Source organism: Etheostoma spectabile, unplaced genomic scaffold (assembly GCF_008692095.1).
Source record: "Etheostoma spectabile isolate EspeVRDwgs_2016 unplaced genomic scaffold, UIUC_Espe_1.0 scaffold00006999, whole genome shotgun sequence".
NCBI classification, from domain to species: Eukaryota; Metazoa; Chordata; class Actinopteri; order Perciformes; family Percidae; genus Etheostoma; species Etheostoma spectabile.
This window is the reverse complement of record NW_022603444.1, coordinates 8,787-24,850: the sequence shown is the minus strand read 5'-3', so window position 1 is coordinate 24,850 and position 16,064 is coordinate 8,787. Positions and strand designations below refer to the sequence as shown.

General features: G+C 39.5%; 1 protein-coding gene, 3 long non-coding RNA genes and 1 pseudogene across 5 annotated transcripts; 2 read left to right on the top strand and 3 right to left on the bottom strand.

Annotated features, from left to right (window-relative positions):
- Positions 1 to 517: 517 nt before the first annotated feature.
- On the bottom strand, positions 518 to 4,762 carry LOC116678342 (60S ribosomal protein L14-like; annotated as a pseudogene).
- Positions 2,283 to 3,553, bottom strand: LOC116678340 (uncharacterized). Its single transcript, XR_004329219.1, has 3 exons — positions 3,542 to 3,553; positions 3,277 to 3,281; positions 2,283 to 2,646 (listed from the first exon to the last, which is right to left on the bottom strand). It is a non-coding gene; the product is annotated as an uncharacterized LOC116678340 (long non-coding RNA).
- A 101-nt stretch (positions 4,763 to 4,863) lies between the features above and the next one.
- Positions 4,864 to 6,303, bottom strand: LOC116678339 (uncharacterized). The gene is made up of 2 exons (XR_004329218.1): positions 6,036 to 6,303; positions 4,864 to 4,956 (listed from the first exon to the last, which is right to left on the bottom strand). It is a non-coding gene; the product is annotated as an uncharacterized LOC116678339 (long non-coding RNA).
- Positions 6,304 to 12,540: 6,237 nt separating this feature from the next.
- On the top strand, positions 12,541 to 14,741 carry LOC116678338 (uncharacterized). Of its 2 annotated transcripts, none has more exons than XM_032508285.1 (3): positions 12,541 to 12,557; positions 13,333 to 13,506; positions 13,961 to 14,741. In XM_032508285.1, the coding sequence occupies exons 2-3, from the start codon at positions 13,504 to 13,506 to the stop codon at positions 14,636 to 14,638; spliced, it is 681 nt and encodes a 226-aa protein (XP_032364176.1). In that variant the 5' UTR covers positions 12,541 to 12,557; positions 13,333 to 13,503; the 3' UTR covers positions 14,639 to 14,741. The 2 variants fall into 2 exon arrangements, with proteins under 2 accessions (XP_032364176.1, XP_032364175.1); XM_032508284.1 differs by lacking the exon at positions 12,541 to 12,557 and adding an exon at positions 12,698 to 12,751.
- A 313-nt stretch (positions 14,742 to 15,054) lies between these two features.
- LOC116678341 (uncharacterized) lies at positions 15,055 to 15,497 on the top strand. The gene is made up of 2 exons (XR_004329220.1): positions 15,055 to 15,276; positions 15,337 to 15,497. It is a non-coding gene; the product is annotated as an uncharacterized LOC116678341 (long non-coding RNA).
- Positions 15,498 to 16,064: the final 567 nt, after the last annotated feature.

Below are 16,064 nucleotides of genomic sequence, written 5' to 3'. Positions count from 1 at the left end.
GGCGGGTTAAGATTATAACTCCTTTCTAAACCTATGTTTTTAAGTGAGTAAATGTCAAGTGGACGCTTTTATAACATCCTTTGGTTTATGACCGTGCAACAACTGAATCAGTGCAGTCTGTATGAGAAGCATGCTAGCTCTTAACATGTTGGAACAAGAACCTCTTCAGATATGCACTACACTTCTGGAAAAAAAAGCTATAGACACTGTCTTCTGCAAACAAGTGGGCATATCAATTCTCAGAAATTTTAAATAAGCAGAGGCCATTTTATGGGACCTTTAATTTGGCCTGAAATGGCTATAGTATTATACAGCCTCCCGTCAAGAAATCATTCATGAGTTCCTTCTACAGCTACATACACATTAAGGTAAATTTTATCTTCTCATAAAATGTAACACGTTGGAAGTTTATCAGTCCATAAAGCTTTATGATAATAAATGACACCAAAAGTAGAAACATCTCTAACTGAGCCCTTGCATGTTTCCCCAAGTGGGCAAAGAAGAGAAGACACAGATGAACAATTGAACAGGGGATTTATTTTGTAAGAACTGTTCACTTCTTTGCTGCCTCCTTCTGGAGCTTCTTCACCTCATGCTTGATGATCTTGTTCCTCTGCAGAGACAGAAATTATAAGAACATTAATTAAAAACACTTAATGACTGCTGTAGGATTGCTACACTTTGAACTAATTGACACTTTAAACTGAAGTGGCAATATAATTGTTAAGGCACTGGCACAATTCAATCAAACTGGCCATTAATAATCTTAGTTTAGTCAGCCATTTGTGAAAAGGCTCTGGCACGATTACATTTGACGGAGCTGCAACGGCCGTACAAGGCCAGCCTCACACAGCAAGGTAGACAATAGTCAGGGTAGATTTATCACTAGGGCTGTAACGATACACCAAACTTTGGTCCAATTCAGTTCACAATTTTTGACCCACAATTCGATTCAATTTATTTTTTTGTGGGGGGGGGTCGTAATGCAAAAAAATTTCTGCCACATGGCATCCTTTTGTCATTTATTCCATCCCAGTTTGCAACACAGTACTACAACAGAGACCTTATTCAATGATATTGATTGATTTCAATGTTGATCGATCCAACACCAAAGATTCTATTGTACCTTAAAATAATGTTTCCAAAATCGTTTCAGTGGTTTATTAACTCGTTGGAATGAGACATAAGAATTGTAACAATTCCCCTCCCAACCAGTAGGGGGAACAAAGATGAAAAGTGTTTTGGTGCCTACTGTAAAGGTGCTGGTTGACAAGTAGCTAATGCTAATTAGGTAATTCTTGGTGGGTAACGTAAGATTACGACACCGTCCAACAAGCTCATTTATTTTTAGTATAATTGTTTTGACCACTGTTACCAACTCTGGGCTAGCTAACCCACAAATTCATCAGTAACGTTAACTGGATAGATAGATGACTAATCTAATGGTAATTTAGCTAGCTAGCACACCTGTGTCTTCTGCCTCAGTCTCTCGGCACTGCGAGGCTTCAGTCGGGATGAGAGCTGACGACAGCCCCGGTCCAGGGACACATCCACAGTCAGCCCCCAGCCAGCTAGCACCATCCACTATCATTACAGCCCCAACCCAGGGACACATCCACAGTCAGCCCCCAGCCAGCTAGCAACTATCCACTGTCATTACAGCCCCGTCGTGAGACAAGACCCAGACACCCGAGTTAAACAGCGATCCTTCGTAACGTTACACCTCCGTTAGCGTTACCGGTGCCCCCTCCTTTGCTTTTAGCCGTCTGTACAGTTAGCTAGATTTACCAGACAAAAACAGGAATAAGGCACCAAAAGGACTACTAGCAAGTTAAAGATGTGGTAGCACCGGATCTGGACAAGAAGGATAACTCTGGGCAGTGGAAGGGGGGTGTCGCGATTCTGCTAGTCTCCCACGTTCGTGGAGTTGAGTGTCACAATTTTGTTTTTTCTCTCTCCATATCGTTACAGCCCTAATGTTCACCCATCTCATACAAGTGGAAACCTTATCATGAAGAAAAAAATATGAACATCAATTAGTAATGGATAAAGCATAGAAATGTACTAAGGGACAGTGTGTGCTCAAACTCAAAATAATGTTTTCCACTCATTTGTTTGTACTCAACATCCTGGATTGAACATGTGTCGTTTGGCTGGCCCACTGGTCTTGCATGAATCAACCCTGCCTAAATGTGATCATTTGTGTTGACTGTTGCACTTACCATCCTCTTGGCCTTCATCACCTTGTAGCGGTCAAAGTCAGACATTTGGGCCCTCTGCAAAGATTACCAAGAAGAAAAGGTCAGGTATACAACCGGTTTTCTAAAGAATCGTCTTAGCGCATCAGGATTCAGTTTTAGGAAGGATGGACATGTTCATTGGGGGAGTGAACAGTAGCTGTGCTCCATTTACATACAACACTCTTCCAATAATATCATAAATAACATTAGGCATAATTGAACTTTATCTGATATCCGTTAAAGTGTGTTAAGTGGAGATGTGGGCTCCCTCCTCAATATAAGTCCTGCCCCATCAATAAATAGAAACCGATTTATGAAATACAACCTTAACCTTCAGAAAAAAGGCAGACTGCATTTCACCAAGGATGGGTCATATGTTTATACCATCAATTGTTATCTAAATGATCTGGATCTGTCAGGCTCAACTCAGTTGTTTACAGTAATCTATAAAACATTTATGGTAAACAAAGAAGCACTAAGGTGATGTACACAAGCTGGATAAAAATGTTACACTAACCACTGGATTAAAATCAAATTGCAATTTAAAGTTGACCAGTTTCCTGGAGGGTGCCCTGCAGTCGATCGTTTACCATGGTGGTACACATGGCATTTTGTCTTGACACATGAGCAGCATGTGCAGTATTGCATGTTGGTTCATGTGGCAATGAAATGAACCCATTAGGCACTAGCCACACCATCAAAACATCTTCATGACCTGAACCCCCCCAGCTGCTCAGACAACTCCCTCGGGTGAGATGGGAGCCCATGTCTCCATTTACCCGTTAGCAACTACCTAGGCTATAAGAGTGATGGTAGGGCTGCTCGATGAAGGAAAAAAATAATCAATTATTTTGGTCAACATTGAAATCACGATTATTTAACTCATTAATCTTTGGATATAATGATAGTGTTGAGTGTACAACTTTCATTTCTGTTTTACTACTCTCCAGCTTTACAGGTATCACGTTACACAGCTAATGAACTATTCCAGCATAACACAATATGTATCTCACGTCACATTTTCACTCACTATGACCACTACTAGCCTACTGTCATTACTAAATAACAATGAAGAGGCAGAGGGGCCGCAGGGTTAGCTAATGTTAACGGCTCCCAGTCAGAGTTGGTGTCGGCTTTTTTGATCAGCAGACACTGCTGTGGCTGCCCTCCTTCTGCTTTACTTTTCTTTACTCAAGTTTTTAAATTCCAGTAGAGGATATGCACACGACTGGCCTCCCTGACTGTATAGGCTGAGAGAGTTAATGGCTTCGGGAGGGGCAGATGTGCACATCATTCAGAACACAAGACAAAATAAGTGTTCTTGCATAACAGAACATGGCAAAATAACCAGTTTTTCCTCAATTATACTATTTGGGATCATTGGGAGCCAAAATCAAAAATGTAAATCAAAATTAAATTAATTGCACAGCCCTACTTGATGGTATGTAAATTAAACATTTCAAATAAGTATAAAGCAACTTTAAAACTTAAATGTATACCCATTTCTCCCATGTAATAAACTGGCAAAATTGTACCTAGTTTACTGCATTCAACTGTAATTAAGCCAGAGTAAACCCAATATGGATAAAAACAAAAACCAACGCTACATTTTAGAAATGTTAAAACCTCTTAACACATATGCTATGGAAGCCAAGCCAAGAAACCGGACGGCAGGACAACTGAACTGCTACTTCTGAGATTATGGAGTGAATATATTTATCAAACATTCTAATATCTCCAGAAACTGAAACGTAGCCTTTACCTTCTGTCTTGCCTCGATCTTCTTGGCCCAGCTGCTTTGTGCCCACTTCTGATTGACTTCGGCCTTTCCCAGGCTCTCCTCACAAACTTCTGACGGGCACTGTAAACCATTCAAAGTCAGTACTCATTCTAGGGGCCTTGTTAGGGTTCCATTACATGTACCACTTTACAGTAAAAAAAAAAACCCACCAGAATCATGTTGGCCATGTGTAAGGTGATTACAGTTACAGTTGTTAATACAAGACCTGATGAATTCAAGGTGGTCACACTGGCTGAACTAATATGTATATTTGCAGTACAGCGAGGACACAAATAATACTCGCCTACCTTGTGAAATGCTGTGACTGTACTTCTAATTTTGATAAGCTAGGTTGTCCTTATAATAGAAAATTTCCAAAAAAATTGTTTTAAAAACAAGTTAACATATGTAACCTGGTAGAACAAGGTAAGTACATCATGGGTGGTTGTCTTTTTTTTTTTTTAAAAGAGTAAAATATTTACTGTAATATGCATCTGTTCCACTTTATAAAATAACTCAATGTTTGAATAATAAACATACTTGGGCTATGATTCCTTAGGTATTTTCATTTGGACTAGAATAATTATTGCAATCAATTCTTCAACAGTAATTTTACTATTAAGAATGTGACCAGTGTTTCCATTTACCTGTGAGGGACTTTGATGACGTAGTCTGTAAGCTGCATGCACTTGAAGGGCATGGATTGCCTCTTCACGCCTGTGCAGGGACCATCAACAAGAGCCTAAAAAGCACAGAGCGTGTCAAACAACGTATATCAACAAGGCGAAGGTGAGGCCAAAACACTGATCAATCCACGGTCCTGCAGAATGCTCACCCTATTTGGTCGATGACGTCTACGATGGCCACCAGCTTGCCAGCATGGGGTCCGAAAGAGATGTAGGCAACACGGCCGATCTCAACGAAGCGTTTGAACACCTGAGAAGACACCAGAGAGCTGCACATCAGAGAGGCCAAACATCGAAAAAAGAGGCTGTCTGTTTTGTATGTGGACAGTTGGGCACAGTACAGTTTTAGCTACTTAAATATAAATTACACAAGAAACTATTTCCGCGACAACCCAGAGTGTGCTACCATTATTGTTGGTTTGTTTCATTTGGATCCCCGTTAACTTTAGCATAAGCTAAAAGCTATTCTTCGTGGGGTCCTTTAATCATAGCAGACTCCTTTCAGGATGCCCACAACAATAGTATGCTCAGACTGGCCAGGAATGTTTCAATTGACACCTCACATGTTTTGCAAAGAGTACACAAGCTTCTGTCTATCATAAATCAATCCATCCTATTGTTAAACCAGCTACATTAAATCCAGTGCAATATTTATTCAGGTCCACAAGTCTCCAAGACCTTGTCTGTGTGTATGTTCAATGCCATTTCCTGTTGTTTCCTTATTTGGGTGTTTATGTCATGTGTGGTAATGTTTCATGTATGCCTATGGGTGTTATTCATCTTATGTACGCCTATAAGTTGTCTCTTTTTTTATACGAGCTACTCATAATGAATTTCAGCCCAGGCTGATAATAAAGTTGTATCGTATCATGGGTAAGTTTGGAGGCTGAGGAACTAGCGTTAGCTTCACCCGACTTAAAGCACTGTAGCATTACACTGTACAGCAGCAGCTGATAACATTCGACTAGCTAATGTCTCTGCTACGTGTGTGCTGTAGGACTATATTGAGCAGAATGTATAAAACGTTTTTAAATGAAAAACGTCGTAAACGCCTTTCTGCGGACAAAACAAGTGAAATGTGTTCGCTTAACCGAGCAGTTCTCGGTCTCTCGGCCTTCTTAGCCTGAAGGACCACGTTGTAGTGCGGCCAGTAGCCGACATCTTACAAAGCGTTAAAACTTCAAATAAACCTGCATGCCCATATCAAACACTTAACAAATATGCGTATGGGTGTGTTAGAAATACACATGACTCTTGTTGTTCCAGGACAATGAGATATATAAAAAGAAATTCGACATTGAAATGCTAAAACTCTCATGGCGAACTCACCATGATGGCAGTCCGGGAGCAGAAAGAACGTTACAGCATCCGCCTGGCGCACATACGGTTTCCGCTTATACAGTACGCATGCGCAGTCAGTCTTGGTATTATCTTGTTACATGGGCACCCTAATAAAGCTACTCACAATGTTAAAATTATCTAATATTTGAAAGCGTTCGACAAAGTAAGCTTAATATGACGCAAAACTGTAAAATATGCACTGCTCAGCCAGGCCAAAACGTCTGCGTCACATTCTTTGTTGCCTTCACAGACACTATGGAATATCGAGATTATTTAAGTAGAATCAACCAAACACAATTAACATCTTAAATAGGGTCGGTAAACACAACGACGAGAGACATGATTTACACAAAAGTGTTGTTTTGGAAATGGAGAGTGATAATTAGGCTTTGCATTTAAATTAGTGAAATAGGGGACGTACGAGTTCTTCCTTTTTCTCCTCAATCTTTGCATGTAGCTTATCTCTATAATGCTGGTTTTGTAAGGGGCAAATCATACAGTCAATTATCGGTGCGGCAGAGCTTGTGTTTACATACTCCCCGGTAACTAGCTAATTTCCATAGTTCCTGTCCAAAGGAATTTGAGGCCAATGTATTACTTGCGTTGGTATACGTGCAACATTTGATGCGCACTTGAAGGCAGCACAGGAGGCAGTGAACGTAGCGCAGCAACTGTTGTCATGTTTCCGTGAGGAGAGCTAGCTATAGGTTACAGTTCTCAGTCTGTACCATAGACTGTATATATTTTGATATTAATATTAACGGTCTACGTTCTGTACTCTAGCTAAGGTAAATAGCCTTTATTATATTAGTTTGTTAAATGTGGATTGTTGTCACGAATTCGATATGTTTATTTCAGTGCTAAGTAGGCTATTGCTAACTGTGTGCAACAACAGCGTTGATTATGGAGAACAAGGGCTAGGCTAATACTGTTTTGTACCGTTTGCGTAGTTTAATAAACTTAGTTTATTTATCGTTATAGTTTCATGTTTGGGATGAAAGAGCCAAGGAGAACTGTTTGGGCAAATATGTTTCTGCACGTGACGCAGCATTATGCGTAATAGGCATACGCACTTTATTTCAGCGTAGGCTATAAGGCTAATTTAATAATAATGTTACCACGAGATATTCCTATTTTGATTCATACAACTTTTATTTCATTTGTGAAAACATAATAAATGGGATTAAAGGTGACAGAAATCCAGAAATATATTATTTTACAAATCTTCACACAAAAAAATGGATATTTGCGCAAATATTAAGGTGGTATAAAGTTAAAGAAGTCTGTATATTTTTATATTTTGCAATTATGTTGCATTAATAAATATAAAAAAGTATGTATATAATGTTGTATCTCAATTCAAATGTATCTGGCAAAGTTTAGTTGCTTACGGTATATTGCCCAGTGTTTTTAAAGGTCTAAAGTCTTTTTTCTAGTGCTGTCAAACGAATAATATATTTAATCGCGATTAATCGCATTAATGTCATGGTAACTCACAATTAATCACACATTTTTATCTATTCTAAATGTCCCTTTATTTCGTTTGTCCCATTTATATTTTTTTCTCATTTTAATTGCTTTGTGCAAATGTTTTTTTTATTTGAAAACAACATTGGCATATAGCCTACTGTAGTGTTCAAGACCCCCCATCATAAAGCCTACTGTAGTGTTCAAGACCCCCCCCATCATATAGCCTACTGTAGTGTTCAAGACCCCCCCCCATCATATAGCCTACTGTAGTGTTCAAGACCCCCCCCATCATATAGCCTACTGTAGTGTTCAAGACCCCCCCATCATATAGCCTACTGTAGTGTTCAAGACCCCCCCCCCATCATATATCCTACTGTAGTGTTCAAGACCCCCCATCATATAGCCTACTGTAGTTTTCAAGACCCCCCATCATATAGCCTACTGTAGTGTTCAAGACCCCCCCCAGCATGCTACTGTAGTGTTCAAGACCCCCCATCATATAGCCTACTGTAGTGTTCAAGACCCCCCCCAGCATGCTAGTGTAGTGTTCAACCCCCCCAGCATATAGCCTACTGTAGTGTTCAAGACCCCCCCAGCATATAGCCTACTGTAGTGTTCAAGACCCCCCCCCCCAGCATGCTACTGTATTGTTCAAACCCCCCCAGCATATAGCCTACTGTAGTGTTCAAGATCCCCCAGCATATAGTCTACTGTAGTGTTCAAGACCACCCCAGCATATAGTCTACTGTAGTGTTCAAGACCCAACCTCACCCCCCCCCATATAGCCTACTGTAGTGTTCAAGACCCACACCCCCCCACACCCCAGAATATAGCCTACTGTAGTGTTCTAGTGTTCTCACTTGGAGCAAATCATCTCTAATCTCATCTCATCAATCTGTCCATCAATAAAAGGGTGAAAAAATACTTTGATGAAGGGGGGAAGGGGGGGGGGGGGGGGGAGATTCGCATCCACTGTGTGCATGGCCATCAAGACTGGACATGCTGCAATGATAGCTCAGCTCATAACGAGAAAACCCACAGATCTTTTAAAAAGGAAACTTTCCATTCAGAATCTTCTTTGTCGTCTCGCGCTCGTCATCCCCTCAAAACTTAACGTTACTACTCTTTGGCCAGCTCGCAAGCCCAAACAAGTGTGTGCGGGGTGCCTGTTGTTTTGTTCCCGGTCTAGCTAGATCCGGTGGGTGTTGTAGTTTTTCTAACGTTACTAGTTGTTTCAACAGCACGTGAAAAAACTACAAAGTTTGCTAGGCCAAAAAGATCGTTAATGTAGCAATAAAAACATTGACTCTGTTAAAATTGGTTTACATTAACGCCATTAATAACACATTTAACTGACAGCACTAGGTTTTTCTTTTGTAAATAAAACATAAAAAGAGTCCAGAATTGGTGTTATTATTCCATCGTAGTATTTGTACATTCAGTTTTTGAGCAAGGGTTTATTTTTCTACGTCTACTTTTAACAAAATACATTTTGTTTCCTAGGTGACAGAGCGTCAGAATGGCGGATGGTTCAGCGATCTTGATGTAAGAACCAGTTTTCTGTCCTGGGAGGTTTGAAAGAGCAATGCATGACATCTTAACAATTGTATAGCCTTTGTTGGAAAAAAAATATGTATATGTGTATGTATGCTGTCAAACTTGAGCGGGAACCCCAATGCAGTGGAGGTGGATGAGCGTTTGTTTGTGTTGTTTAAATAAGTCAGCTTGATTCATATAGTTTGAAATCCCACAGAATACACATACGATAGCAATAACCTGGAGGATGGATACCAGAATCAGAGATTTATGGATGAGTACAGACAGGAGGCAGGAAGGGGAGAGAATAATAGACAGATAAGCTTTCAAGATGGCCGATGGATTCAGTGAAGAGGAACATCGCTTAAAAAAAAAAAGAGTGAGAGAGAGAGACAGAGGCCTACTAATGTCAGGAAGTTAAGGAGAATTCTTGTGATGTGAAATATCATTTACTCCGGTAAAAAGTGCTGTACATAGACTGAGATCGACTCACTGGATCTGTCTATCTATCTATCTATCTATCTATCTATCTATCTATCTATCTATCTATCTATCTATCTATCTATCCATCTATCCCTTTGTAGGTTATACTTTTTCCAATGGTCATCATCACTACAATATATTCTTCCTAACGTGCTTCAGTAAATACTGCTGGTTAGGCTAGTGGTTAGGGTTAGTGCTGTGACATTTTCCTTTCTTCTTCCTGCTTTTATGTATTGTTTTCAGATTTTATTTAGGTTTTTATTCTTGGTCATTGATGTAAATCCCTTTGGATACCTGCTGGTTGTTTTAAAGGGCTATAAATATAAATATTGATTGATTGACTTTTCTACCTTTCAGGCCAGCAGCGGATCAGCAGCCGTCTGTGCCTGAGCGAAGCAGCAGTAAAATCGGTAGACTAGACTACACACACCACTGCCTCACACTTCATAAAACTTTGCTTTGATAAATATTCTCCATTTGTAATCCTGTCCCATGTGTGTTGCAGACTTTGTGTCCGAGAATAGACACCGGACTGTATCCTTGATCAATCCAAGTGGTGCCAAATGGAGAATAGGGGACCTGGAAGACACCATGTACAGAGGGAGAGACGACGAGGTGAACGGGTGGGGGAAATTCTACCTTCCTGAGGAAGTAAACATGCAGGTTATAGGTGTGGTGGAGGGAACTTCGTGCCCGTGTGACGAGCTCGTTCTGATGATCTGCCGGGAGGACAGACAGGTGTATGCCTACGATGGCGAGGAAGAGGAGCTGCATTTGGTGGCTTCAAGTCTGGATCAGCTACATCACGAGGGAATAGAGTATCCAGCATCTAAGAGCTATTACAAAGGAGACGCCTTCAAAGACATGGTGAGCAGTTACAGATAAGCTTGTGGGGACAAAGTAGGCTTTGTGATTTTTGACCCTGATGATTGATCTTTAACTCAAATTTTGCTGCTCTTATTTTCCTCATTGTATATGTCTTCTTATTTTTACTTTTTATATTGTTTACTTGAATGTTATGTTTGTCTGTGGACCTAATTGGTTAAAAATGTCTTGTCTTCACCGTGGGATAGAGGGAAACGTAATTTCGATTTCTTTGGATGTTTTTGACATGTGAAGAAATTGACAATAAAGCAGACTTTGACTTTGACTTTGACTTTGTCTGTTGTGTGTAGACTGAGGAGGACTGGGCAGAGGTGAGGAAGGGCCCTGTGGGGAAGAGGCTGGACCAAGAGCATCATGAGCTGGTGATGTCCAAAAAGTCTGAACTCCTGGAGAAACTCAATTCCACCAAACACCCCACAGGTGGGTGTCTTAGTCTTTGCTGCAGGGTGACAATTAAGGTCGCACCTATAATTTCTGTGTCACACTCCTTTACTTTTACATGCTGTCTAATTTCTCTCCCCATCTCTCCCTCTCTCTCTCTCTTCCTGTCCCCTCTTAGAAGTCTCCTACTGATGCTTTTTGGTTTTTGTTTGCTGCCTCATATGTGCAAAATCTACTGCCTGATCTAGTATGTCTGTTTTAATCAAATAATGCATAGTGGTTTTCAATTTACGCGCGATTGATGATGGATCCTACAGACTGATGACCGGTTGAAGGTGAGTGTAGTGCATGCACTAAGGGGTCAAGGTCAAAGGTTTTCATTTTGAAAATGATGTGAGTTATGTTATGCTATGGCCTTCACAGGCACCAGATCTCGATCCAATATTTACCATGCAATATTTAACAGACTGCTTGCAAGACAAATATTTGTTACTGTGATACATTCTCTTGTGTAAAGTAGTGTTTTGTTATATTATTATCCACCATGTGTGAACTTTTTACTTATGTTAAAAATAACTGTTAATAATTCTTGATTTGCTCCCGAGTCTTTCAAAAAGGCTTTAAGAAAATGCTTTTCCTTTGTTGTGTTGAAACTTTGAATGAATCTAAAGTATATATTTTTTCCATCACTGCTTTTAACAATAAAAATATGAATCATTCAACTGCAAAAAATGTTTATTTTCTTCTAGGAGGGTGAAATGAACACACACACAAAAACCACACACTGTGAGGAAGGTTTTAGACTGAATTATGTGACCAACTGGAAAAGATGCATCAGGACACCACACATAATAGCGAAACTGGGACCAACATAGCATGTTTTGGCACGTCACATGTATTTTTGTGTTTCCAAAACACAAAAACATATTTCCAATAAAGCTTAACCCTTGTGTTGTCTTCCACTCAACAATGGTCCCTTTTTTTCAACATTATTATCACTTGTTCTGACATTTGTATCCCTTTTTCAATGTTGTGGGTGCTGTTTTTTGATATTTTTAATGTTATTGATTTTCAGCGCTTAATTTGACGGCCTATTTTTTGTAACAAAAATAGGAAAAAAAAAGAACTGAAAATGGGTCAATTTAACCCAAGGACAACATGAGGGTTAAGCCACTATACTGAGATTTAATCAGTAACGATGTACAGTAAAGCAGAACTCAAAAGTGTCCTTCTTTGTACCCATGGTTAAATTAGGTCTCACTGCATAGGCATGGGTTTCCATTTTTACTTTCAGTTTAGTTCAATGGCCGACATCCTGTCTCCTGAACACAACAATCTTATCTAGCCCTCCGACATAATGTTCCTGTGTTTTCTCTGGCGTTCCCTCTACAGTTACATAATTACATTTACTTCCATCTCTGTCCAGTAGCAAAGCACTACTCTGATATTCCAGTTCGACAAACTGACCTTCAAGATAAATTCCTCACTAACTATTAGTGAATTGGTTATAAATTACATGGAAGCACTAAGGAGGAGTGGTATTTGGAGTCGGGGGCAGGGCCTTATTTCCTTCTTTCGGTTTTATTTTCTTGTGATCTACAATGGTGAGTAGCTGCCTTTAAGTGCATTCCTTTGCCTATATTTTATATCATCACGATTAAATTCTACGTTCCATCGGTGTTGTCAGTGAAAGGTGTAATCACTGTAATGTGTTGTGTTTTATTTCGGATGGCATCAGGCTGCTGCACAGCAGAGGTGAGTCAGCTGATTTCCTCAACCACAGCTTGTTATTGCTGCACTCGCTTTGAATCTCTAAAACTCTCGTTTATTATTATTTTAGAGAAGAATTTCTGGAGCAAGAGCCATTCAGAAGGAATGCTTTTCTGATCATCGATAAAATGGTGGAGCTGAACACGGAAGATACCGTAGGCCTACCGTTAGTGGATGAGTTACTGTATGTCTGATATGGGACTGATATAACTTGGGACTGCCTAACTTATTATATCTATCTGTAAAAATTTTGTCTATAATAATAGCCGCCTGTATATATATATTCGTAGTACATATTCATCTGTAAACCCTTAGTATATTATGTTCACTGTACATATCTGTAAAATTTCTAATATCCACCTGTATATTATATTCAGTACATATCCAGCTGTAAATCTTGCTCACAATACTTGTTATCTATATTTTATATTCATAGGACAAACCCCTCTGTAAAATTCTGTTTATAATAGTATTCATCTCTATATTTATTCAGTACATATCCATGTCCTGCACTTATGGAACCAGTGTATATCCTGCACTTACTGCTATTGCACTTCTGGTTAGACCCAAACTGCATTTCGTTGCCTTGTACCTGTACCTATGTAATGACAATAAAGTTGAATCTAATCTTATAACTTTTGAAATGTTCCAGTTTTAGGAACAATGCACGGCGGTGTCATAGTGTGCTTGGTACACCTGATTCTTCACAGTTGCACATAACACAGAAAATAATATGTTTGCATGTATTTTGACTTTCCAGATTCTTCACAGCATCTTCTTTTTGGGAAAGATCAACAAGCCACCATTTTCCCCAGAAGATATTCTGAGTGATGTTGACATCTTTAATGCGTTGAAGGGCCGCTTCCCTCTGCCTTTCAAACTCTGATCCTCTCATCTACCCAGGCGGAGTCCATTTTCATGTGTGTTAGACATGGTAAGATTGTACTCTGGCAAAAAGATAACACAATTCATCTTTGGTGTTGTTATTGATAACCTTAACCCTTGTGTTGTCCTCCCGAGTCAAAAACTGACAAAAAATTGACATTTTCGTCCCTTTTTCAGACTTTTCACTAACACTACCACTAGGTTTACACTACGTTTTTGAAATTCATGGTCAATACCCCTCATTTATATAGAATTATACCTAATATTTAAGTTAAAAAAGCAGAAATTGTGAATTATTTTGACTGATAGTTAAGATCAGAGGAATGAAAGTGATCAATTGTATTTGCAAAGAGCGTTGTAAGAAATCCAATCCATTTTTTGTGGTAATTTTGTTAAGAAGAAACCCATATTTCAGATATAGACATTTTTTTAAAGGGGTCAGATTTGACCTGAGGACAACAGGAGGGTTAAACATAATGCTAAACATTTGCGGTTGCTTGCAGATTGTCCACCTGACCAGAGAGACTCATCAAGAGGAAAGACAAGAACAAGACATTGAAACAGAAATAATAGAAAAGCTGCGCCAACTCATCAGAGAACTAGAGCTCGGTAAAAACGAGCCTTTGGTCTCCTCCACCGTCTGTGTCTCTCACAGCACCGAGACCCCAAATGCAGTCAGGTACTACGGCGTCTCCATGTCCACTTCTGGTCGTAATCCAGGAAAAATCCTGGTTGGTGCATCCTGTTTCAGCAGCTGGGACGGTTATGTAGCTGGTGCCGTGATGACCTACTATCCAGAGCAGAGCAGCAAGTATATCAAGAAGAACTATTTTGATGGAACCATCAAACTTCCAGAGCAGCATGTCAGGTGTCAGGCGTTTAACCTCTTTGAGAATAGAGACAAGCCCCCTTGTAGATCATGTGGCAATTTGTTTGGGTTGAACACAGAGGAACGCCAGGAATATCCCTATGGCAACTGTGCAGAAGCTGAAAGCGTGAGCAACTTGCTTAAAAATGTGGGAGAAATTAGAGAGCAAGCCCGACCAACAGCTGAGACGTGCACAGAGGAGAACAGGAAGAAAGCTGAAGGGAGTGTCAGGAAAGAGCTTGAAGGGTTTGTGCGCACGGAGAGATTTAAATGGAAAGGTCAATTCTACACCCCACAGATAGTTCGAGCTTAAAAAGGGGAAACATGAATTGGCATTGAGTATTGATAAGTACAATTCTCATGGTCCTTTATTATAAAGATGTCTTTTGATATGATTCTTTATCAGTAAAAAATTAGAAAAAAGAACTTAGACTTCCCTGTTAACCTCTTGGAACTGAAATGACTTCTTATGTTGATATGTATCATGTAATCAGAGCTGTCAGATATCACGTTTTATCATGGCAAATAGTTTTTTTAAAGATAATTATTTTAGGCATTTTCGGCCTTTTACTTTGACGGGACAGATGAAGACATGGAAGGGGAGAGAGAGGGAGAATGACATTGAGTAGTAAACCTATATATATGGGCGCCTGCTATACCACCTGAGCTATCTGGCCGCCCTTTCATGTCCCCCCCCCAAAAAAAAATAATAAAGTTTGTCAACTGCTTAAATAAGAGGTGCCCAAATTCTTTCATATGAAGGGCCAAATTGTGTCTGGATGGAAGGCCATGGGCCAAAAATAAATGTTGAATGTTGAAGAATAACGTAATTTGTGCCTTTCTCCATAGACACAGCGTACATACTGTATGTAATTTAAATGGGAATTTTACCTGCACTGTGCTTTACATTGGCGTTAAACTCAGATTACTATTTAAATGAACAAAATGTACGTTTCGTAGTCATTACTTTTAAATAAGAGGAAAATCTGAATCTGATTGTAGGTGCTGAAGATAAGTAAGAGCATGTCAAATCCATGGCGGGCCAAAACAAAGATAGCACGGGCCAAACTTGGCCCACGGGCCCCAAATTGGGCGGCCTTGGTTTAAATAAACCACGCAGAAGATGCAAAGTTGCTAAATGTATTATTCACAATAAAATGATGGTGATGAAATTAGCTTCATTCATGTGTTTTGATTTTATCTCCTGCAACCTCATTTAAAGAAGTAAATCACAACGTTAACAATAAGCTTCAGGGCACCATCAAGGACCACGGAATACGTTTTTAACTTAAAGGATGTCGTTACAATTTGTTTAAAATGAGCACAAGTGAAATTAATAATGAATATGATGTTTTATTTGGCAGAATAACATTGTGTTGTTCTAACCTAAGCAGATTTTCTATGCTGTTTTCTTATAAAATGTCCCCCAAAATGTCCACCGACTAATTATTGGTCCCCCCCTAAATTGCCACCCCACTTAACCCTTGTGTTGTCCTCGGGTCAAATTGACCCTTTTCAATGTGTTTTATATCAGAAATATGGATTTCTTTCAACCAAATTGCCCATAAATTACATGGATGATTCCATGCAACGTTCTTCAGGAAAAATTAATGATTACTTTCATTGAATTGTTCGGGTGTTTTAATTAATCTTATTTTTCAAAACCAAATCCGGACTAAACTTTGACATATTCCATCTGTGAGCCACTCCACATCCTCTGATCTTAACTACTAGTCAAA